Here is a 25,605-nt window from a genome sequence, read left to right on the forward strand (position 1 = left end):
GAGAGATATGGGCCAAATGCTGACAGATGGATATAGATGAATTTAGGATATTTTGGTTGGCATGGATGATTTAAACTGTTTACATGCTGTACATTTCTATGATTCTGTGGTCCTCTGGAAAATGAATCTGGGGAATTAATAATTGAGGATAAAAGATGACAGAAAATTGGAATAGATATTTTGTCAGTCTTCACTGAAGACGATCCAGATTTTATGGAGGACATGAAGAGGCATTAAGTTTAGAACAGGTAGTTTATGCTGGAATTATATAAAACATTGGTTAGGCCAGAGCTAGAATATTGTGTGCAATTTTGGATTCCAAGTTATAGCATGCAGAGGAGATTAACCAGGACATCTGGGTTGGACAGTTTCAGTTATGAAGAGAAATTGATCAGACTGAGGTTTATTTTCCTGAGAGGGAATTGAGATGTATAAAATTGACAGGAAGAAACTTCCCTCTTTGATGGAGGGATCATTGACTGGGGCATATGGTAAGGGGCACAAATTTCAAGGGAGGTATAAGGAAAAACCTTTTTAACATGGGTGGTGGAGATCTGCAATTCATTGCCTATAAGGGTGGTAGAGGCAGAAACCCTCAACACATTTTAAATATTTAGAGTCCAAGCATAGAAACTGACCCCTCAGTCCAACTTGTACGTGCCAACCAGACTTCCTAAACTAATCTAGTCCCATTTGGCTCATATATCCTTCTAAACCCTTCCTATTCATATACCCATCTAGATGCCTGTTGAATGTAGTAATTGTACCAGCCTCCCCCACTTCCTCTGGCAATTCATTCCACACACATCCTCTGCATGAAAACATTGCTCCTTAGGTTTCTTTTATATCTTTCTCCTCTCCCATTAAATCACTGCCCTATAGTTCTGGACTCTCCACCCCAGGGAAAAGAACTTGTCTATTCACCCTATTCATCCCTCTCATAATTTTATAAACCTTTAAGGTCACCTCTCAGTCTCTGAAGCTAAGAGGAAATAGCCCCAGCCTGTTCAGCCTCTCCCTATAACTCAAACACTCCAACCCTGGCAACAGCTTTGTAAATCTTTTCTGAGCCCTTTCAAGTTTCACAACATCCTTTCTGAAGTGCAGAGAGACTTGGGAGCTCTAGTCCAGAATTCTCTCATGGTAAACGTTTCGTTCCTTTACAGTTCATATAAATGATTTTGTTGAAGGGACTGAAGTAATTTGTTGATGCCAAGGTACGAAGGGAAGTGATTTTTGAAGAAGCTATGAGTCTACAAACCTCCTGGCAAATGAAGTACAATGGAAGTAAAATGTGGCAAAGTGTAAAATTCATTTTTGGCTGAAAGAATAAGCATTTATATATCTGAATAGTGAGAGGATCTGAGTGTCAAATGCATGAATCACAGCTGGTTAATATGCAGGTACAGCAAATAATCAGGAAAGATAATTGAATATTAAAGTGTATTATGGGGGAATTGAATGCAAGAGTAGGGAGGTTATGTGTCAATTATACATGCATTGGTGAAACTGCATTTGGAGTTCTGTGTGGGGTACTGGTCATTGTACTTATGGAATAATGTTGATGCATTAGAAGCAGTTCATAAGGTTTACTAGACAAATAACCTGGAATGAGCGGATTGCCTTGGGAAAAGCTAGACAGACTTTCCCTATACGCCTGGAGTTCAGAAGAGTCAGAGCTAACTTAATTGAAACTTATAAGATCCTGAGTTGACTGAGTGGATGTCAAAAAGATGTTCCCTCATGTGGGAGAATCTAGAAATAGGGGTCATATTTTTATAAAAAGTTACCCATTTATGATCTAGATGAGAAAGCATTTCTCCTTAGGAATGTGAGACTATGGAATTCCTCAAAAAAGCTATGCATGTAGAATCTTTAAATATTTTTAAGGCAGACGTGTATAGGTCCTTCAGTACCAAGAGGCTAGAAGATTATTGGGATATGCAGCGATATAGAATTGATAAAATCATATCAACCCTAGTCTTATTGAATTGTGGAGTAAGCTCAAAGGGCTGATTGGTCTGTTCTTCCTTAGAGAAAGTGAGGACTGCATATATTGGAGAGCAGAGTTGAGAGTGTGGTGCTGGAAAAGCACAGCAGTTCAGGCAGCATCTGAGGAGCAGGAGAATCGACGTTTCGGGCAAGAGCCCTTCATCAGGAATGAATGAGGCTTGTGAACTGGGAGGAAAGTAACTGAGAATGCGATAGGTAGACTGAGGTGGGGGTAATGATGATGAGTCAGAGAGGAGTGTGGGAACGAAGATGGACAGGTAGGACAGGTCATGAGGGTGGTGCCAAGTTAGAATTGGGATAAGGTGGAGGGAGGGGAAATGAGGAAACTGGTGAAATTCACTTTGATGCCTTGCAATTGGTGTGGGTTTCACCAATCACATGGCATCGATGTGGATTTCACCAGTCTCCTCTTGTTCCACCTCTAACCACCACCACCCCTGCCACCTCTTCCCCCCCCCCCCCCCCCCCCCCCCCCCCCCCCCCCCCAACCTTATCCCAGTTCCAATTTTCGAACTCGGCACCGCCCTCATGACCTGTCCTACCTGTCCATCTTCGTTCCCACTCTCCTTTCCGACCTATCACCATTACTCCCACCTCCATCTACCTATCACACACTCAGCTGCCTTGTCACCCAGCCCCACCGCACTCCCATTTATCTCAGCATCCCCTCTGCTCACAAACCTCAATCCATGAAGGGCTCTCGCCTGAAATGTCAATTCTCCTACTCCTCGGATGCTGCTTGACCTGCTGTGCTTTTCCAGTGCTCCACTCTACTGTTGTTCCCTATTCATATGTTGGTTCATATGTACCTCTACACAATAACCTGTGTTTGCATAGCCTTATTGACACACACTGCAATTGTGAAACATCAAACTGGGATAATCCAAAACTCTTATTGCAAAGCTTCTGGCCATTCCTGTTGGCAAATTAAGAAATCCAGTAGAAGGATACTCGTGCTAAACTGAAGTTTTGAACTGCTGACTCTAGGTTAACCAAACTTGGGCATACTTGTCGTATGAACATACCAACCAATTGGACCAGAATTAGTCTATGCTAGAGTGTGAAATTACAGGGCAGGCCTGCAGCAATACGTACAAAATGGTCTTGCCCATATATGAATGTTTAAGCACCATGGATGAAATCGAACTGTTTTACTGTCTTTTGCCAAATCTTTCTGCAATGTGTAAAGATGAAATGTTACATGTTTTGGTCTGTGCTAACATGAATGACCAGCAAAAAGCTGCTGTTTTGTGTGTTAAAGTCCAAGAAGCTAAGATTGCTTTGTGAATGTTAAGACACTACCCACACAACATGAGGCATACCAGATTGCTTGGAAGGCCTCCTGAAGTTTTGAGATGTGAATCAAGCAAGTGGACAAGATTAATATCAAAAGAATAAAAGGAAGGTCTTCGCCCTAATGATCCTAAAATGTTTGAATGCCCAGTCTATTTCCTTGGCTGCAGCTGCAAAAAGGGAAAAGTTCCTCCCTGATTTCTCATTTCAACACAAAAATGAGCAAAATGCATTTGACTGTCTTAATAAAATGACAGTCTATTTCATACTATTCTGAATGCAGCACAATGAGCAGAACAAGATTACTGAGCCGACCCAGCACTATCTATATTTTTTTCAGTGCATTTTACTGTAAAAGGACAGGCCATTATGATGTATGAACAAATTAGTTTTTCATTGTACTTCATGTAGACTACATTTGTAAACAAATGATGTCATGTTGGGCTATCACAACACTGCTTAACACAGATTTGAGGGTGAGCCCCCGAGATTAAATTTGATATGATTTTACTGTTGCAGGCATTTCGTAAGGAGAAGAGGGACAAACTGATTTAGATTGCTGATGGCACATCTGTCAATGGCAGGGCTAAGGGAATGTGAAGTTGCTTAAAGTGCTAAAATTATTAGGTCAAATGTCGGAGATTTGAAAATGGGATGAAACAAAGGAGGTGTGCTAAGGAAGATGGTTTTTCTGTTCCCGGCTGCTTACCTGTTGTATCGGCTTATGGTATTGAAGACTCTAACATTTATATTGTTAGCATTTAATTGTTCTTCAGTATTCCATTTTGAGCCAAGCTAATGTGAACTTTGGTGCTGATAATTATGGTCATTATCAGGATCAATTCTTAGTAATAGTATTGCAGCACTTGTCATACAAACTTTCTATTTTGCAGGCTATTCATTCCGTGGCTTGGCATCATGAAGGAAAACAGTTTGTTTGCAGCCATTCAGATGGTAGCCTTACTATCTGGAATGTAAAATCTCCCATCAAACCTGCACAAATTATTACACCACATGGTAGGTATGAACTTGTTTGTGTGGTCTTACAGTCTTTGACATAAAAGCACAAAAATATGGAACACAGAAGGTAGACATTTGGTCTAGTGCACCTGTTCTAACTAAAGAAAAACTATCTGGCCTAATCCTATTTTCCAGTTCAGGCCTATAGCCTTGTAGGTGGAGGCATTTCGGGTGGATAACCAAGTGACTTAAATGTAAGCAAGAATGTCGACCCTGCTCCGCTATTCAATATGATTGTGGTTGATCATTCAACTCAATAGCCTGTTCCTGCTATAAACTTTAAATCCTTTAGCCATAATTGTTATAGCCAACTCCTCCTTGAAAATATATGATCTCTTGACCTCGAATCCTTTTGCTCACTACTTTCTCTGGTGGAGAAACTTCTCATCTCAGTCCTAAATGCTTTTCCCAGTACCCTTATTCTCTGATCCTTGGTTCTGAAATCCCCTCATCATCGGGAACATTCTTCCTGCATATTCCCTGTGTTGTTCTTTCAGAATTTTATAGGTTTCGATGACATTCCTCCCCCTACCTCATTCTTCTGAGCTCCAGTGAATTTAATAGCAGATTCAACCTCTCCCCATATGCCCATCCTGCTATCTGTTTGGTAAACTTTTGCTGCCCTACTTCTTTAGCAAGGACATCCATTCTCAGATAAGGAGACCAAAACTGCACTCACTATTTTAGGTGTGTTCTTGCCAATCCATCCTGTAAAATGGCAGCAAGACATCACTGTTCCTGTTCTTAAATCCTCTCACTATGAAGACCAATGTACTATTTTCTGCCTTCACCATCCGGTGCAACTCCAACCTTGCGTTCAGCACCAGGTGTACTTGGACACCCAGGCTTCATTGCACATTCCCCTCTTTCAATTTGTAGCCATTTAACTAATAATCTGCCTTCCTGCTTTTGCTTCCAAATGTGTTTCATTTATCCACATTATACTGCATCTGCTCTGCATTTGCTCACTCTCACAGCTTGTCCAAACCATACTAAAGTGTCTCTGCATCCTGCTTTCTCTCACACTCAGCTTTGTGTCACCTGGAGATGATAGTTCAATGAACCAAATCATTAATATATATTGTGAAAAGCTGGGATCATTAGACTGTACCACACTAGCCACTGCCTGCTATTTGGAAAAAGACCTATTTATTTCTGTTTTGTTTCCTGTCTGCCAACCAATCTTTTTACCCATCATCGTACAGCACCCCAATCCCTTTAATTTTATATGTTACTCTTGAGATTTTGTCAAAAGCCTTCTGAAAGTCCAAATAGACCACATCCACTGACGCCCCCTCATCAACTCTACTAGTTACATCCTCATGAAATTCCAGTAGATTTGTCAAGCATGATTTCCCTTTCTGTCTGTCACTTTTCCAAACGTTGAGAAATCTTTTCTAGTGGACTTAAGCATTTTTTCCACTCTTTACAGCAGGCTGATTTTGGTCTACAATTTCCAGTTTTCTCACTGGAAGTAGAGAATTACATGAGCTATCTTCCAATTTGAAGGAACTGTCCCAGAATCTGTAAAATCTTGAAAGATGACCACCAACACTTCTGCTATCTCCAGGGTATCTTCCTTAAGTACCCTGGGGTACACTTACCAGGGTATAGCCTGGAGATTTTTCAGCCTTCAGTCTCCTCAATTTCTCCAATGCTGTTTCCCTACAAATACTGATTTCTTTCACTGAACCCTGTGTCCCCCAATATTTCTGATACGTTATTTGTGTCCTCATTTGTGAACATAACCAAAGTATATATTTGGTTAGCCATTTCTTTGTTCCCCATTATAATTCCCTTGTTTCTGACTATCTTCTTTTGTCTTCACACATCTGTAGACACTTTTTAAAAATGTTCCCTGCAGGATGGCTTACTCTATTCTCCCTTTCTTAAGGGCAGCACGGTGGCTCAGTGGTTAGCACTGCTGCCTCAGAGGCAGGAACTGTGATCGAATCCAGCCTCTGCGACTGTCTGTGTGGAGTTTGTACATTCTCCCCGTGTCTGTGTGGGTTTTGTCTGGGTGCTCCGGTTTCCCCCCCACAATCCAAAAGATGTGCAGGTTACTTTAATTGGCCATGCTAAATTGCCCATAGCCCATAGTGTTCATGGGTGTGTAGGTTAGATGCATTAGTCAGGGGTAAAATATACGGTAGGGGTAGGGGTATAGGTCTGGGTGGGTTACTGTTCGGAAGATCAGTGTGGACTTGTTGGGCTGAAGGGCCTGTTTCCACACTGTAGGGATTCTATTCCATGATTAATCCATCCGTTGGTGCTCCTTTGCTGAATTCTAAACTAATCCCGTTTTTCTTGTCTTTTTTTCCCTCATTAATTTGTATGCCTCTCCTTGGATCTAATACGAACATCAATTTCCCTTGTAAGCTGTGGTGTGGCTACCTTTCTCATTTTACTTTTGTGTCAGATAGGAATGAGCAATTGTTTCGGTTCACCCATGTGCTCTTTGAACATTGCAGTTGCCTCTCCACTGTCTTCCCTTTAAGTAATGTTCCCCAATTCATCATAGCTAGTGCATTCCTCATACCATTGTAGTTTCCCTTATTTAGATTCAGATCCAAGTCTCTAAATCAGCTATGTTACTCTTTACTTTGAATTCTATCATACTATGGTCACTCATCGTAAAGGGACCTTGCACAGCTTGATTGCCAACTACTCCTTTCTCATGACATGATACCCAGTATAGAATGGCCTGTTTTCCAGTTATTCCTCAGCACATTAGTCCAGAAAACCATCTTGTATATGCTCCAGGAATAATTATTCTTATTAATTTGATTTGCTAATCTCTATATGCAGATTTGAAGTTAACCATTATTGTGAATGTTTCTTTGTTGCATGCCTCTCTAATTTTATGTTTAACATCTTTCCCAAAATTATCATTGCAGTATGGGAGTTTATATACAGCCCCACTAATATCTTTGCCCTTGGTCTTTCTCAGCTCTACCCATACAAGTACTCATACAGTTCTTCCTGTCCACTGTACTTCGGCACCTCATAATTCTTTGCACCTTAATTAAATCACCCCTCAGCCTACTTTGTTCCAAAGAACAGGACCCCAGCCAATGTAGCCTTTTCTTCATAGCTAAAATTATACACATCTGACAAGACCCTTGTATCTTTTCTTGTGTAATTACATTCTCCTTGTCATGTAGTGCTCAGAAACCTACACAGTTCTCTCCATGTGACTTAGTGTTTTATATAGGTTTTTTTTATTCAGGGGATGAGGACATCACTGGTCAGGCCAACATTTATTGCCCATCCCAAATCGCCCAGCAGTTAAGAATCAACCACATCGCTGCTGGTCTGGAGTCACATGTAGACCAGACCCCAGTCAGGATGGTAGATTCCTTCCCTAAAAGACATTAGTGAACCAGCTGGGTTTTTCTGACAATCAACAGTGAATCCATGGTCTCCGTTAGACACTTAATTCCAGATTTCCTTTTTTTAATTGAATTCAAATTCCATCATCTGCCATGACAGGATTTGAACCTGGTTTCCCAAAACATTAGCTGGATCTCTGAATTAGCAGTCTGGCAATAACACCACTAGATTGTTACTTTCCCATAAAGTTCTTCTCACGACCACTTCATATAACCAACATTTTCTTGTTTCTTTTAACCTTCGTGATTAAAGATTAGTACCTTTAATTATGTTCTTAACCATCCTATACATCTGTCCTCCTACCTTTAAACTTGAATGGGCACTATAAAAGGTCCGTCTGTTCCCCTACACTTAATAACATTGAATTCCAGAGGTGAGTTGAGAATGATAGCCTTTGTCATCAAGACTGCACTCGACTGCACGTGACATTAGGGATCCCTAACAAAACTAGAATCGATGGGTAATGGGACAAACTTTGCTGGTTAGAATTATATTTGGTACGTAGGAACGTGTGCTTGTTAGAGGTCAATCAGCTCTGCTGTAGGACATCTCTGCAGAATGTCCTCAAGGTAATGTCCTAAGCCCAACCATCTTCAGCTGCTTCATCAATGACTGTACCTCCATAAAGTTAGAAGTACGGATGTTCACCAATGATTGCACAATGTACAAAACCATTTGTTACTCCTCAACTACTGAAACAGTCCATGTTCAAATGCAGCAAGTTCTGGATAATGTCCAGGCCTGGGCTGACAAATGGCAAGTAACATTAAAGTCACACATGCTAGGCAATGACCATGTCCCATAAAAGACAATCCAATCACTGTACCATGACATTTGGTGGTGTTACCATCATTGAATCTCCTGTTATTGACATCCTGGGGTTACCATTGACCAGAATCTCACTGGACTCACCACATAATCACAGATGCTGGGAATACAGCATCAAATAACTCACTCCCTGATTTCCCCAGCGCCTGTCTGCCATCTACAAGGCATAAGTCAGGAATGTGATGGAATACCCCCCACCTGGCTGGATGATTGCAGCTCCAACAACACTCAAACATGACACCATTCAGGACACAGCAACCTGCTGAAATGGCATCTCATCCACAAACATCCAGTGACTCCTCCACCAACACTCAGCAACAGCTTGTACTATCTACAAGATGCACTGCAGAAATTCACCAAAGATCCTTAGCACCTTCCAAGACCATGTTCACTTCTGTCTCGAAGGAATGGGCAATGGATACATGGGAACATCATTGGCAAGTTCCTGTCCAAGCCATTCACCATCCTAACTTGGAAATACCTTACCATTCATATCTGTCATTGGATCAACTTCCTGAAATTCTCTCCCTAAAGGTATTGTGGGTCTACATACAACAGATGGACTTGAGTGGTTCAAGCGGCAGCTTATCAACGCCTTCGTGAGGGCAACTTGGAATGGGGAATAAATGCCAGACAGCCAGTGATGCCGTTATCACGTGTGAATCTGTTAATTTATTGTATATTAAGGAATTATGGAATTTTAAGTATTGCTACATAAAGACACAATTTTGTCAAAGCGTTTGTCTCGTGGCAATTTGCAAGAAGTACCAAAAAAACATTTATACCCCTGTTCAAGAGGACGGTAATGCCTTGACCAACCAGAATTAACCTGCCTGGTTTAACAAGAAAACATCACCTGATTGTTAGTCATCAGGAGGGAGGCCATATTGGATTTGGTACTTGGTAACAAACCAGGACAAGTGATGGGCTTGTTAGTGGGTGAGCATTTTGGTGATGGTGACCACAATTCTGTGACTTTCACCTTTGTTATGGAGAGAGATAGGTGTATGCAACAGGGCAGGTTTTACAATTGGGGGAAAGGTAAATACGATATTGCAAGACAGGATCTGAGGAGCATAAATTGGGAGCACAGGCTGTCAGGGAAGGATGTCGTTGAAATGTGAAACTTTTTCAAGAACAGATACGACATGTCCTTGATATGTATGTACCTGCCAGGCAGGAAAGAGATGGTCGTGTGGGGGAACCTTGGTTGACGAGGGAGGTTGAATGTCTTAAGGAGGAAGGAGGCTTACATTAAGTTGAGGAAACAGGTTCAGACAGAGCATTGGAGGGGTACAGGATAGCCAGGAGGGAGCTGAAGAAAGGGGTTAGGAGAGCTAAGATAGGGCATGAAAAATCTTTGGTGGGTAGGATCAAGGATAACCCCAAGGCCTTTTATGCGTGTGTGAGAAACCTGAGAATGACGAGAACGAGGGTAGGTCCGATCAAGGACAGTAGTGGGAGACTGTGTATTGAGTCAGAAGAGATAGGAGAGGTCGTGAATGAGTACTTTTCTTCAGTATTTACAAATGAGAGGGACTGTATTGTTGAAGAGGAGAGTATGAAATGAACTGGTAAGCTAGAGGAGATACTTATTAGGAAGGAAGATGTGTTGGGCATCTTGAAAATCTTCAGGATAGACAAGTCTCCCGGGCCTGACGGGATATATCCTAGGATTATGTGGGAAGCAAGAGAGGAAATTGCAGAGCCATTGGCAATGATCTTTTCGTCTTCACTGTCAATGGGGGTGGTGCCAGGGGATTGGAGAGTGGCGAATGTTGTGCCCCTGTTCAAAAAAGGGAATAGGGATAACCCCGGGAATTACAGGCCAGTAATTCTTACTTCGGTGGTAGGCAAAGTAATGGAAAGGGTACTGAGGGATAGGATTTATGAGCATCTGGAAAGATACTGCTTGATTAGGGACAGCCAGCACGGATTTGTGAGGGGTAGGTCTTGCCTTACAAGTCTTATTGAATTCTTTGAGGAGGTGACCAAGCATGTGGATGAGGGTAGAGCAGTGGATGTAGTGTACATGGATTTTAGGAAGGCATTTGATAAGGTTCCCCATGGTAGGCTTATGCGGAAAGTCAGGAGGCATGGGATAGTGGGAAGTTTGGCCAGTTGGATAGAGAACTGGCTAACCAGTTGAAGTCAGAGAGTGGTGGTAGATGGTAAATATTCACCCTGGAGCCTAGTTACAAGTGGTGTTCCGCAGGGATCAGTTCTGGGTCCTCTGATGTTTGTAATGTTTATTAATGACTTGGAAGAGGGAGTCGAAGGGTGGGTCAGTAAATTTGCAGACGATACGAAGATTGATGGGAGTTGTGGATAGTGAGAGGGCTGTTGTCGGCTGCAAAGGGACTTAGATATGATGCAGAGCTGGGCTGAGGAGTGGCAGATGGAGTTCAACCCGGTCAAGTATGAGGTTGTCCATTTTGGAAGGACAATAAAGAATGCGGAATACAGGGTTAACGGTAGGGTTCTTAGTCAGGTGGAGGAGCAGAGGGATCTTGGGGTCTGTGTTCATAGATCTTTGAAAGTTGCCACTCAGGTGGATAGAGCTTGTAAGAAGGCCTATGGTGTATTAGCGTTCATTAGCAGAGGGATTGAATTCAAGAGTCGTGAGGTGATGTTGCAGCTGTACAGGACCTTGGTAAGGCCACATTTGAAGTACTGTGTGCAGTTCTGGTCGCCTCATTTTAGGAAAGATGTGGAAGCTTTGGAGAGGGTGCAGAAGAGATTTACCAGGATATTGCCTGGAATAGAGAATAGGTCATATGAGGATAGGTTGAGAGTGCTAGGTCTTTTGTCATTGGAACGGCGAAGGATGAGGGGTGACTTGACAGAGGTTTATAAGATGATCGGGGAATAGATAGAGTAGACAGTCAGAAACTTTTTCCCCAGGTACAACAGAGTGTTACAAGGGGACGTAAATTTAAGGTGAAGGGTGGAAGGTATAGGGGAGATGTCAAGGGTAGGTTCTTTACCCAGAGAGTAGTGGGAGCATGGGATGCACTGCCTGTGGGAGTGGCAGAGTCAGAATCATTGGTGACCTTTAAGCGGCAATTGGATAGGTACTTAAGCTAGGACAAATGTTCGGCACAACATCGTGGGCCGAAGGGCCTGTTCTGTGCTGTATTGTTCTATGTTCTATATGTTCTATCATTAATTGGTGCAATTCCCTTTAAAATCAGAGTCCACTTGTCAACAGCACTTTCCTGTTATTTACTGTGAATGTTGTTTTCCCTTCCTTCAGTATTTCTTGAAAATTGTCCAGAAGAATGCAAGACAACAATCTTGCAATACAGAAAAGTGCCTTCAGCCCATCACCTCTAAAGTCACCATAATCCTATCGGACTATTGGGCTCATTTGAGAGAGGCAGCTGATAGTAGTTTCACCTGAGAGTCACCACACCTCAGGCGATGGGGAGTGTTAAGAAAGCTTTTGTGACAACCTAAGTCAGTATGGAAGTTTTGCATTATTTCTGCATCACTGTAAACTAGCCATCCAACCAAATGGCTAACCAATCCCTTTTAGCTCTACTCAAATTCTAAACCGCCAAGACTAATTCCTGAACTATTACAATACAGGAGAGTAAACAGCCTTTTGTGGTTGTACCAGCTCTACAAAAATAACTCACCTAGTCCCAATTACCTGCCTATTTCCTCTAACTTTACAATTTGTCTTCTTGTCGCACAATTATCAAATTCTGTGTTGAAAGCTATGACTGAAGCTCCTTCCTTCACAATTGCTCAGTGCATTCCAGTTTCAGACCACTCCCTGCATATTAATCATTTCCTCATTATCGTTTGTTGTTCGTTCTTGCTAATTATTTTAAACTGGCATTTTGCTGTTCTTTATTCTCCCACGAATGGGATTGGTTACTCTTTTTGACTTTTCTGCCTGAGCATCTCATGATTTTGAATGCCTTATGCAAATTATCTCGCACCCTTTTAAGGAGAAGCAATCCAGCTTCTCTAACAATATACATAAGTGAAGTATGTCATCCCCTTTTCTGTACCCTCTCCTTGCCTTCACATGCTTTCTAAAGCCTAGTGCCCAGAATTTAATGTGATGCTCCATTTGAGGCTCAGCCAGTGTTTATTAAGAAGGTCCACCATAATGTCATTGTTCTGAAACTCTTCCTGTAATTAAAATCCAAGATCCTGTATTCCCTTGTGTTGTTTGTCCTCCTGAAATGCATCAGCTCTCACTTCTGTGGATTGAATTCCATTTGCCACTTTCTGCCTACCTGTATTGTCAATTGATATCTTGCTGTAATATTCAGCTTTCTTCTTTACTATCAACCAGCTGATTTAGATTTTTGTATTTTCAAACTTTCTAATTATAGCCTGTGTTTCAGTGTAAATCATTGGTGCATACCACAGAAATCAAATCAGCATTCCAGTCATAAACACCTGCCCTGTAATTGTTCATAGAATTATAGAATCCGTACAGTGTGGAAGCAGGCCATTTGGCCCATCGAGTCCACATCTATGAAGAGCATCCCACCCAGACCCACCCCACTACCTATTCTTGTAACCCTGCACTTCCCATGGTGAATCCAACTAGCCTGCAATTCCCTGGACACTATGGGCAATTTATCATGGCCATCCACTTTACCTGCATGTGTTTGGACTGTGGGAGGAAGCCGGAGCACCGGAGGAAACCCACATAGACAAGGGGAGAATGTGTGAATTCCACACAGTAAGTAGCCTAAAGATGGAATTGAATTGGGGTCCCTGGTGCTGAGAGGCAGCAGTGCTAACTACTGAACCACCATGCCACCCTTGGGTAAACTTCAATCTATCCCTTGCTGCTTTAAATAAAAATATAATGTCAGCAGTCCTCTGGCATTATACTTGTAACCAAATTGGATTGAGAAATGGTGACCACTGTTTCCTCCTTTACTACTTTTGATCCAAGCCTGATTACTTCTCTATTCAAAGATCTCAAGTCCCTTGAATATTTTACTCCTCCATGATGTGTGTCATCAACATTTCTCACTCCTCCTTAACAGCAATATCTCTATTAATTTCCCTCTTCTTTGTGAAGGCTGACCCACATTTCCTGAAGGGCTCATGCCTGAAACGTTGATTCTCATCTCCTTGGATGCTGCCTGACTTGCGCTTTTCCAGCAACACATTTTCAGCCCACATTATTCAATGACTGCCATTTTTCATCCCATGTTTTCTGCCTTCATGCTCAATTTTAGTTTTGACCTTTGCTATGCCTTGCTCTTCCCATACTTATTCTCTCTCGCTTTGTTATAAAACCTCTTCCAATTCATTCATAGAACTATTGCTGAAGACTTCAACTTAAACCATAAGCCTTAAACCTGAATGTGTTTATTGCCTCTCTACACCTGTTGGTTTGTTTTTGTAATGGTGAGAATGTCTATTAAATGTTCTTTTACACTCTTGTAATATTTTACAGCTTGCTCTGTTTGTTTTTGAACTGCATGTGTATTTCTGATTGTGTGTGTGGACTATAATCTAGCCTACGATGTCTTTCCTGTTCTTTCAAAGTCTAAATAAATCCTATATTGCAGAGCAAACTTTGGACATGACTTGAAAGAAAACAGCAGTTTCTTGGCGACAACAAGTTATCCTGTGCTGTCAAATCCAAGAAACAATGCTCAATGAAAGCATACAAATCACTTTATAGATTATCTCCAAAAGGAGCTACCTCCCAAATGCATTAGCCAGATACTGAATGAATGGATTGAGCTAAAACTTCCCTCAGTGGGTTCTTCCCAGCTGGGAAGTCAGACAAAGAAATTCAATCCAATTCCTAATTTTTTAACTCTGTTTCATAGTTCTTTGAAGTTTTTAGCCTAAAATAAAATGAACAGCTTCCTAGGTGGAGTTAATTCCTCCTTAGCAAGGAAGAATGATCAAATACTTCAGCAGAGGAGCATGAGCTCTGTGTATTCTTTTGCCCAAGAGCATAGCATTGTCATGTGCATACTGAATTTGAAGAGGGGAGGCTGAACTAATGAACTCTACACTTAATCCAACATTGCTTTCAGGAAAGCTGCCAAAAGATGGGAAGAAAGCAGAGCCTTGCAAACCCATCCTCAAAGTGGAATATAGAACCTGTAAATCTGGGTATGTGTTCAGTCCTTTCTTTTAAAGTATTTGTGTTCTGTTCTTTGAAATGTTGATGCTCAAAAAAGGTAGGAATTTTCGATATTATCTCCTTACAATTATTGTATGCTGTTGGAACCTCCTTCAACATTGGCATAAGTTCATTGCGACAGCACCTTTTAGACCCTAGGAAATTTGTCAAAATCTGTAGTTTGTGGGAAAATTTTAGAGTTAAGTATTAAATATTTGATGCAGATATACTTTTAATGAACATTAAATATTTTTGTCTCTTGTTTCTCCTTGTCATCTCTTTTTATATATGCAATACTTTAAATGATGTAGAACATACTGTTTATCCTTGTGTAAAGCCAATCATGTGAAGACATTCAGATTTTAAATTTATCCTACAAGTCTAGATAGGCTAAAAGCTATTTACTATGTTGGAGTACAACATTCAAATCTAGGGGTTCCCATTGAGCAAAAATTTAATTGGAGCAGCCATATGAATACTGAGGGGTTGAGATCATAGAATCCCAACAGCGTGGAAACAGGCTGTTGGCCCACTGAGTTCATACTAACACGCTGAAGAACACCCCATCCAGAACCAACCCCCTATTCTATCGCTGTAACCCTGCATTTTCTATTCCTAATCACCTAGTCTGCACATCTCTCGACACTATGGACAATTTAGCATAGCCAAACCACCTAACTGCGCACCTTTTGAACTGGGGGAGGAGACCTGGAGGAAACCCATGCAGACACTGAGAATGTGCAAACTCCACACTGTCGCCCAAGGCTGGAATTGAACCTGGGTCCCTGGCACTGTGTGGCAGCAATGCTAGCCACTGAGCCACCAAGAGCATCCTTGAGCATATTGAGTGGTGGAGCAGGCTCGAGGGGCTGAATTGCTTACTCCTGTAGCCAGTTCTTATGCCTTTCATAAAGGAAAATCATACAGTAGAAGGAACCTCCTCTGCTGACTACTGTGATGAGCTCACCTACTCCCCCTGGTGGATAATGGGGAATGTCCAGAATGATATGTACTGTAATTAATAGTGATTGAAAACTTTGGAATGACAAACATGGTGAATTTCGGTGAAGGAGAAGGTGAGGCTAAGTTCAGAACAGGGATGAATCATATTTAGCTAGTAAAGACAGGCAGCATTGAGTTTGGCTCAATTCTCTGGTCTAAGTAGTAAACCCAGTTTATGCACTATTGACTTGAACTTAACTGCATTTCCTTTGCGATGACTAGATAAGATCCTTCTGGGTGAGTGTATTTTTAAAACAAAAGTGCCTTTATGTTAAGCTCTAAGTAATTCAGTCATCTACAACTTTGTAAGTGGCCTCTTGGCACACCACGAGTCCCAGTGGAAGCAGTACTCGAGACTATGCTGAGTATTCTTAGCATGCAAGTACATATCCAAAATCCCATTCATAGACAATGGGTGGGTGGTGGAGAGGAGGAAACAAACATCAGTATCTGGAGAAAGCATACAGAAATTGCTGGAAAATCTCAACAGGTCTGGAAGCATCTAAAGAGAGAAATCAGACTTAACATTTTGAGTCCAGTGACCTTCCTTAGAATTAGTATCTGGTGTTTTTAAACCTGCTTACAGAGACCAACCTATAGATTATTAATGTTCCAAAATTGGCCTTTTGAAAATTTTGCATGTTCACTTGATAGCATTTACATAACATGGGTCAAATTTTGTAAACTCATAAACGATGTTTGAGGAGTTTCCATTTAAGTTTGTGGAGAAACCGATAAGTTAATGATAACAAAAGATATTTGGGTGTTTTGGACTTCACAAAATTGCGTCAAGGTTTATTCTGTGACTTTGCGCAATGTTTGTTACGAAATATGGACATCCCAGTAGCTATAAGCTACCAGCAGTGAAGTATTGGTTTGTGTTTCATGGTTTCTTACCATTTCAGGAAATAAAATACTTAATGGTGTTTTATTTTCCTATTTATGTTTTTGCTTCTAGAGATCCTTTCATCATTTTCTCAGGAGGTCTGTCCTATGATACAGTAGGCAGAAGACCATGCTTGACGGTGATGCATGGGAAGACCACTGCAGTACTTGAGATGGACTATCCGATTGTCGACTTTCTCACCCTCTGTGAAACGCCATATCCTAGCGGTAGGCTTATGTAATTAACTTGTTTGTATCTGTTGTAACTTCACAGTCTGTAGTTCTCTTCCGACAACTGTGAAAATAAAAACAAAACACACGTGCACTTGGTTTTCATGGTCAATACTAACCCATAGCAACTGAATCTGAATTTGTGGCACATTCAAAAGACAAACTAGTCTCGTAGGAAACTAAAGGATTTTGGTTCATATTGTGTTTCATGGCCTGAGGATGTTCCAAAGTACTACACTACCAATACATACTTTTAGATTCATTATCATTGCAGTGTAGGGAATTCTGGAGCCACTCCACATACCAATACATAGTTCATTGATCTCATTCCTGTCTGCTAACCTGATTTTAGTGATCTTAATTGAGAGGTAGATATTGATGACACCAGAGAGCTATGCTGTTCTTCAGCCATGTCATTGGGATCTTTTATGTTCACTTGAAGCATGTGGGTTTTGGTTTAACATCCCAATAGATAGATCCGACCTCTATTATGCAGCACTCCCTCAGTAATGCACTGGGTGTCAGTCTGCCATAGATCTTAACATGTATATTGACCATTGAAGCCTCAAACATTTCCTCATTGACTGGGGTGACTTGTACAACAAGTGTAAAAGTAAACTCCTGCTTTGGGTGACTGCCATACATGGTCTGTTGTGTATGGATGTGTCTCAAACTCCCTTGCATCTTTATAATATAAACTGCTTGCTCCGTTGCATCCAAGTAAAAAATGCTGGTAAATAAAACTTGCATTTATGGGCTAAAAGATTGAAGATGATTGCTAACATATGCAGAGGTAAAAACAATAACTGCAGATGCTGGAAACCAGATTCTGGATTAGTGGTGCTGGAAGAGCACAGCAGTTCAGGCAGCATCCAAGGAGTAGTGAAATCGACGTTTTAGGCAAAAGCCCTTCATCACATATGCAGACCATACTGTGATTGAAAAGGTGATGAAGAGGGAAGAGTTTAATTATTCTGAGTATGTCTTAAAGCATGGTTACTTTGGGATTCTCTTAAATGGTGGGTTGACTAGTACACCACAATCTATAGTAGATTGTATGTTAAAGTTTCTGCAATAGATCAGGTATCTGTGACCTCTTACTCAAAAGTTAGTTGCCCATCACTGAACCACAGCTCTGTCTGAGATTATTTTTCACAACAAACCTAGTCTCTTCAGGTGATCTTCTAGTTTCATTGCAGCTTATTCATTGTAATTAATTTTGAAGTAAAGGAGACAAACAAATTCCATAAACTACACACAGTAGCAATAATGGCAATGCTTTAAGTGGAACTCTCATCCAATGAAATAACGCAAGCATGTTCTGTTGTGTTTGCTAACTCTGCAGTTGCCTTTTAATAGGTTGAATAACAACTGTGAAAGTTGTTGTGGACAATATATATCTGTACATATATTTGCAAGCAATATGTTCCCAGTTTCTATGGAGAGTGCCTCTCACCATGGGTTGTAGCCGCTGGAATGTGATGCACTTCTGATGTCATGCCCCAGATGTGAATAAACTGTCCTCTTCTGAAAATGGCAGAAAACATTCTTTGACCATTGGTATTCATGTTGAGAACAGGAACTAGACTTTTCTAAAATAAAAAGGAGTTCAATTTAAACAAAGAAGAAATTGGGATTATGTTCACAGATAATTGACTGTACCCTTGTGTTGTTTTCACTTACCTTGTAGATGAACTTGCACTTCTTTTCTATTATTCCTCTATTCTGAACAGTGCTGCCTTTTGGGTCATGAAATTCTAGTAAGGATGATTCAGGAAATGCCTGTGATCTCCACTATCCTGCATCCAATTACTCATTGAACAGAGACTTGCTCCACTGGTTCATTTTTCTGACATTTCAATTGCAAATGTGCTGCCCCTGGTTGCACTGAGGTCCGCACTTGAAGAGTTCAGTACATGGACAATGCTTTGTGCCTCAATTTTTTTAAAAAAGTGTTAGCTGGAAATTCTACAAGCATTTACAAGAATTGAATCCTTATTTTGTGTAAGTAATCTATGAAGTTGTCATAAGGAAGAAAGAAATTCCAAGTCCGAAACAGTTAGTGTGCGTGTATGTCATTGCAGGGAACATGGTAAATAACGCAAATTACGTGTGGAAGAGACCTGGCTAAAGGAAGGGCATGACTAGGTGTTAAATATTGCTGAACAGTATAGTTCAGGAGGTCACTGGAGAAAGAGGATGTCTGAGCGTTCAAGGACAGTGTCAATTTGGCTACAGTTAAGGAATAAAAAGGGTACAATAACATTGATGTGGAATACAATAACATTGATGTGGCCAACTAATGGAAAGGATGTAGTGGAGCAAATCTGCAGGGGTAATTACAGAGAAATGCCAACATCATACAGTAGTTAAAATGGGGCACTTCAATGACTCAAATATACCCAAATGCAGCACGGTGGCTGAGTGTTTAGCACTACTGCCCCTCAGTGCCATGGTCTGCCAGTTTCAATTCCAGCCTTGGGTGACTGTGCAAATTCCACACAGACATTATCCCCAAGTCTGTGTGGGTTTCCTCTGGGTGCTCCAGTTTCCTCCCACAATCCAAAGATGTGCCAGTTAGATGGATTGGCCGTGCTAAATTGCCTGTAGTGTCTTGGGGTGCATAGGTTAGGTGGATTAGCCATGGTAAATGCAGGGTTACGGGGATAGGGTGGCACTCTGGGTGTGACACTCTTTAGAGGGTCAATGTGGGTTCAATGGACTGGATGGCCTTTTTCCACACTGAAGGGATTCTATGAAATATAAATTGGGCTTCCTGGTAAAGGGCAACAAAGAGCAGATATTTCTAGGACATGTTGGAGAGAGAGAGTGTCTGTGTGTGCGCGCGCCCATGCAACAAGAAAAGATACATTGGACCTGGTCCTTGGTAATCTTGTGGGTCAAATGGATCCAAATATCCGTGGAGGAATATTGAAGAGACAGTGATCATTGTAATACGTGGTTCAGAATGGTGGTGGAGAACGACAATCCAGAGTGACAAAAATTAATTCGCAGAAAGCTGACTTCATTGGGGCAAAAGCATAGCTGGACAGGATTAATTGGAACAAAAGGTTGACAGAACAGACAGTCTCTGAACAGTGGCCCACCTTCAATGAGGAGATGATTCAGATATGATCATGGTATGTTGCCTCAAATAGGAAAGGTAGGATAAAACAATAGATTCCTTGATGATTCATTTTTAAATGAATAAGTATGCTTATGATAAGTGTTCAGCAGAAAACACAATTGAGAACAAAAAGGAATACTGACTGACTGTTTGGAAGGGAGTTGAAAAATCAAATAAGAAGCTGAAAGGAATTATGCGAAAAGGCTAAACAGGAATCCCAAATTTGTCTTTAGGTATGTAAATAGGGGGGTGGTTAAGAGGTTAGGGCTGATTAGAGACCAAAAAGGGATGGTGGAGGTATGGCAGAGGTGTTAAATGAATACTTTGCATCTGTCTTTATGAAAGAGCAGGATGCTGTCCAGACCGTGATGGCGGAGGAAGAAACTCTGTCCAAACGAGATGCATGCAAGAATTTTGAAGTAAGTGAGGCATTGGCCATAATCTTTGTGTCCCTGGTCTCGTAAGTACCCAGAAGACTGGAGAATTGTAAATATTCCCCAGCCTTGTAAAGGTTACAGAAATAAACCCAACAATTACAGACCAGTCAGTCTAACTTTGGGGCAGCTTCTAGAAACAATTATTTGTTTTGAATTGGTAGTCACATGGAAAAAGTCGATTGATAGAAAGAGTCAGCATGGATTTCTAAGAGGAAAATCATGTCTAACTGGAGTTTTTGAAAGAGGTAACAGAGTTGATGAGATAATGCTGTTGATATAACACATGGATTTCTCAAAGGCTTTTGATACAGTCCCACATAACAGACGTGAGGAAATTCTTAGTATAAAAGGGAAAGCAACATGGTTGCAAAATAGGCTGAGTGGTAGGAAACAGATTGATAGTCATTGGATGTGTTCCAAGCTTAGAAAAGTTCTTGGTGGAGTTTCCCTGGGCTAGATTTTGGGGCCCTTACTTTTCCTTATATATGTTAATGATCTGGATATTGTGCGGGGCACAATTTCCAAGTTTGCAAATGACATGAAACTTGAAAGAGGAGGACAGTGTGAAACTCCAAAAGGACATTGGACATGTTGGTGGAGTGGATGGATAAGTTGCTGATGAACTTGAATGTAGAGAAGTATGACATGGTGCACTTTATAGAAAGAACATTTGAAAGACAAAACAAATAGGTGGTATAATTCTAAGACGTATGCAGGAGCCCAGACAGGAGGGTACATACACACAGATCATTGAAGGTGACCAGAAAAATGGAGAGAACAGTTAATGAAGCACACACTGTCATTGGGTTTGTTAATAGGAGCACAGAGAACAAGGAAAAAGAGGTTCTATTGAACTTGCATAAGACATTTGTTTTAAGTGTAGTTTAGACAAGCTGTGGGAGTAGGCAAATACATGGCAGGTGCAGTACGATGTGGCTGAATATGAGGTTATCCACTTTGGGAGCAAAACTAGGAATATGGGTTATCATCTGACTATAAATTGAGGGAGGAATGTTTGGTGAGACCTGGGTGTCCTTATACACCAGTTACTGTAGATAAGCATGCAGATGGTCAAGAAGGCAAGTGGTATGTTGGTCTTCATAGCAAGAAGATTTGAGTATAGGAGCAAGAATGTCTTGCTGCAATTATGTAGGACTACACCTGGAATAACGTGCAGTTTAGATCTCCTTATCTGAGGAGGGATATTCTTGCAATAGTGGAAGAGCTGGAAAGATTTACCAACCCGATTGTTGGGGTAGCAGGACTGATGTAGGAGGAAAGGTTGGATTGGTATGGATGATATTTGCCAGAATTCAGAAAAATGAGAGATGCTGTCCTAGAAATATGTAAGCTTCTAACAGGATAAGGCAGGATAGGCATGGGAAACATGTTTCCAATGATGGTGGAATCTCGAACCTGGGATAACAAGCTAAGGATACGCGGTAAACCATTTAAGACTGGGGAGAAAGTTCTTTGCCTGGAGTGTGTTGAGCCTGTGGAATTTACCAACATGGAAGTCAATTGAGGCCAAACCTTTATATGATTTCAAGAACAAGTTGGATATAGCACCCGGGGCTTAATGGATCAAGGGATATGGAAGAAAAGGATGAACAGGCTATTGAGTTGAATGACCAGCCATGATCACCATAACTGGTGAAGCAGGCTCGAAGGACCAAACAACCTACTACCACTCCTCCTATGTTTTTTATGTTAGACCTCAGCTGGAGTGTTGTGCACGGTTGTGGGCGCCACATTACAGGAAAGATATGAATGCATTGGAGATGTAAAAGAATGGTTCAGGGAATGAGAAACTTGGGTATGAGGATAGATTGACGAAATTGGAACTGTTTTCACTGGAAAGCAGTAGGTTGAGAGGAGATTGGATAGAGGTTTCAAAAACTGAGTGGGCTGTTTGGAGTAGATAGGGAGAAGATGTTTCCACTATGTATGAACAGATAAAATGAAGTCAATTAAAATAATATTAAATTCATGATCCAATGCAGTATATAATTATTACTGCCAATGCTGAAGTCTCAAGTATTCCCACTGTGCCTTAACTCTACACTTCTGACCTAACCTACTTCAGTTTAAATATTGGAACAATGGAGAATGGTGGAGTGAGGAGAAAAATTGATGAGCATTCTTTTCTACCTTTTCATTGGCATTTGTTTTCTTTTGCACAAGGAAAAGTTAAAGTTTTAAGGCACGTAAGCCTTCAATTTAATGGCCAGTTTACAAATTGATTGCTATGCATATATTTACCCCATGTTTGATTTGTTGTCATTAATCCTACAGATTTTCAGGAGCCTTATGCGGTCGTTGTCCTTCTGGAAAAGGACTTGGTAGTTGTGGATCTTGGACAAAATGGGTAAGTCTCATGTTGAATTAATAGTTGATCTAATTACTATAAACTGGGCTATTAAAATAGCATTTCAGTTTGAATAATTCAAAGAGGATATATATCTGATTATTGCAATCCTTTCTAATGGTGAAAGGCTCTAGAACCAAATGATATAGATTCAGAGTCATGGTGAACGAAGCAGTGGTGACATGAGAGTGTGTTTTTTAGATGCAGTGAGTGGTTGGGGTCTGGAACAAATGCCTGAGAGGTAGGTGGAAGCTGATTTACTTGGGGCATTCAAAAGAAAATTGGATTGTAACCTGAGAAGGAAAAAAATGTGTAGCTATATGGAAAATATGGAACATGGTAAAAGGCAAATTGTTTGATTAAACAACATCAGCATGGGCCAACTAGCCTCATTTTGTATTGAAGCTCCTTGGATGCTGCCTGAACTGCTGTGCTCTTCCAGCACCACTAATCCAGAATCATTTTGTATTGTAGCCATTCTTTGATTCTACTATGGACTTGATTTTCTACTTGTTACTTTTTCAACTGGCTTTCTGTTGAATGTTTGTGGACCTGCAGAGTCTTCATAAAACTCAATAGAAAAGGCTTTTAACAGTGAACAATTCCCATATATTTTGTTTAAAGAGTAATTAATATAAAACACCATAATCATCCAAATGCAAATCTTTGCAGTATTCTCTTTTCCATTATAATTAGGCATTAAGAAATCATTATGTACAATCTTTACCCAATTTATGACCTGGTGAATGGATTCTCTTGTAGATTTTAACTTGGAGGAAGTTAACTTTGTGTTTTTAATGGATGTTTTTAATGAAATTCTGGATGTAGGTTTGTTCGCTGAGCTGGAAGGTTTATTTCCAGATGTTTCGTCACTCTAGTAGGTAACATCTTCAGTGGGCCTCCGACGAAGCACTGCTGATAAGTCCTGTTTTCTATTTATATGTTTGGGTTTCTTTGGGTTGGTGATGTCATTTCCTGTGACAAAGTCAATTGCTGTTCTTTTTCTCACGGGGTGGTAGATGGGGTCTAACTCGATGCGTTTGTTGATAGGTTTAGACCCCATCTACCACCCCGTGAGAAAAAGAACAGCAATTGACTTTGCCACAGGAAATGACATCACCAACCCAAAGAACCCCAAACATATAAATAGAAAACAGGACGTTTGGGGTTCTTTGGGTTGGTGATGTCATTTCCTGTGGCAAAGTCAATTGCTGTTCTTTTTCTCACAGGGTGGTAGATGGGGTCTAAACCTATCAACAAACGCATCGAGTTAGACCCCATCTACCACCCCGTGAGAAAAAGAACAGGAAGTAACTTTGCCATGGGAAATGACATCACCAACCCAAAGAAACCAAACATATAAATAGAAAGCAGGATTTAGCAATGCTTCGCCTGAGGTCCACTGAAGATGTTACCTTTGTAGGGTGACGAAATGTCTGAAAATGAACTTTTCCATGAGAGCAAGCAAACCTACATCCAGAACCTCAACCTGCGCCACAAATCTTCTCAAAACTTGCTTTTTGAAATGCGTCAATGCTCTTTTTTTGTCTTCCAGTTATCCTATATTTGAGAACCCATACCCTTTGGATATACATGAATCACCTGTCACCTGTTGCGAGTATTTTGCTGACTGCCCTGTGGATTTAATTCCTGCACTTTATTCTGTTGGGGCAAAGCAGAAACGGCAAGGATACAGTAAAAAGGTTTACAGTTTGTTTTTCAAAATGTTAAAATAACACCGTGGAAATACATAGCAATGCAAGTTGTATTTTCAATCTCAAGCAGGTTTCTGCAGAACTTCCTTGCTATTTAGATGTAGCATTAAAATATTTCCTGACTAATGTCTGCTCAGTTGACCTCATTACATAGATGAATCGACACACATCTGCACATTTCTGGTATTACTGTTGCCATTTTCGCAGTTCCACATATATTCAGGCCACCTTCTCATTGTTAACAGTTTTTGGTTTGTAAAATTAGAATTTTTAAAATTTCTTTTTAAATTGCAGTGCATATAATAGTGCAATGATTACTCCTAGTCCATTTATGGTCACCTTTAAGAACAAAAGTGGTGTTGGAACAAATTGTATCCAAAGCAGGAGCACATATGTTTTAACCTTGAAGGATTGGTACATTGACCATCTTTGTGCCTCAATCTTATTTTATTTTGATTCCCTTCTTTCAACCCTGCATTAATTGTTTTTGTGACAAGTTTCCAATGTTGCAGAGCTGTTTGTTCAGAGTTTGATGTTTGATCAAGTGGACCTGAGCCTTGCCTTGTATTCACGCTCTGGAGGAGCTGGTGTTGGACTGTGGTGGACAGAGTTCAAAATCTCTCAACACCAGGTAATAGTCCAGGTTTATTTGAAAGTACAGGCTTTTACTTTCAAGTAAAGCTGTTGGACTATAACCTGGTATTGTGTGACTTTTAGCTTTGTCTTGTATTAGAATTCTTTCAAGTTCTTGATTTTCCTGCCTTTTCACTCTTGCACTGAAAGCAGAAAGATATTTTTCCTGTTGGCTCTGGATGGTTCTTGTTGTGCTGCTGTCACCAATCAGTGGGTTGTCGTTGGGCAGTTTTTCTTTAACTCAAGTTCCAGTGACATTCTGACTTACTATAGCAATCCATCTGCTCCAATAGCAACATAGCCTTGACTTGATGTTTCCATCTTACCTGATATTTCAACTTAGCAGTGTTCAACTTAGTTTAAAAAGAAAAGATATGTGATTCTTTACGTAAGTGTTTTCAGAGTGGTTTATTTCTTGACTGAAGTTTTGAAACTTGACACTCATGACCATGTTTACAGATGTTAGTTCTGTATGACTTGAAATACAACAGGGAATAGCAGGCTCATATGTTCCTGAAGAAGGCAAATTATAGCTAGGA

At 40.7% G+C, this 25,605-nt stretch overlaps 1 protein-coding gene across 6 annotated transcripts in view; it reads left to right on the plus strand.

The window, feature by feature from the left end:
• Window positions 1–25,605, plus strand: part of stxbp5a (syntaxin binding protein 5a (tomosyn)) — a 235,196-nt gene that overhangs the window by 109,989 nt on the left and 99,602 nt on the right. For all 6 annotated transcript variants that reach the window (XM_072581320.1, XM_072581323.1, XM_072581321.1 and 3 more), the window contains 5 exons: window positions 4,200–4,323; window positions 14,580–14,658; window positions 16,629–16,783; window positions 22,646–22,718; window positions 24,274–24,421. In XM_072581320.1, coding sequence (XP_072437421.1) covers window positions 4,200–4,323; window positions 14,580–14,658; window positions 16,629–16,783; window positions 22,646–22,718; window positions 24,274–24,421 — 579 coding nt within the window. The remainder of the gene's footprint in view (window positions 1–4,199; window positions 4,324–14,579; window positions 14,659–16,628; window positions 16,784–22,645; window positions 22,719–24,273; window positions 24,422–25,605) is intronic.

The sequence above is a fragment of the Chiloscyllium punctatum genome, chromosome 11 (assembly GCF_047496795.1).
Source record: "Chiloscyllium punctatum isolate Juve2018m chromosome 11, sChiPun1.3, whole genome shotgun sequence".
NCBI classification, from domain to species: Eukaryota; Metazoa; Chordata; class Chondrichthyes; order Orectolobiformes; family Hemiscylliidae; genus Chiloscyllium; species Chiloscyllium punctatum.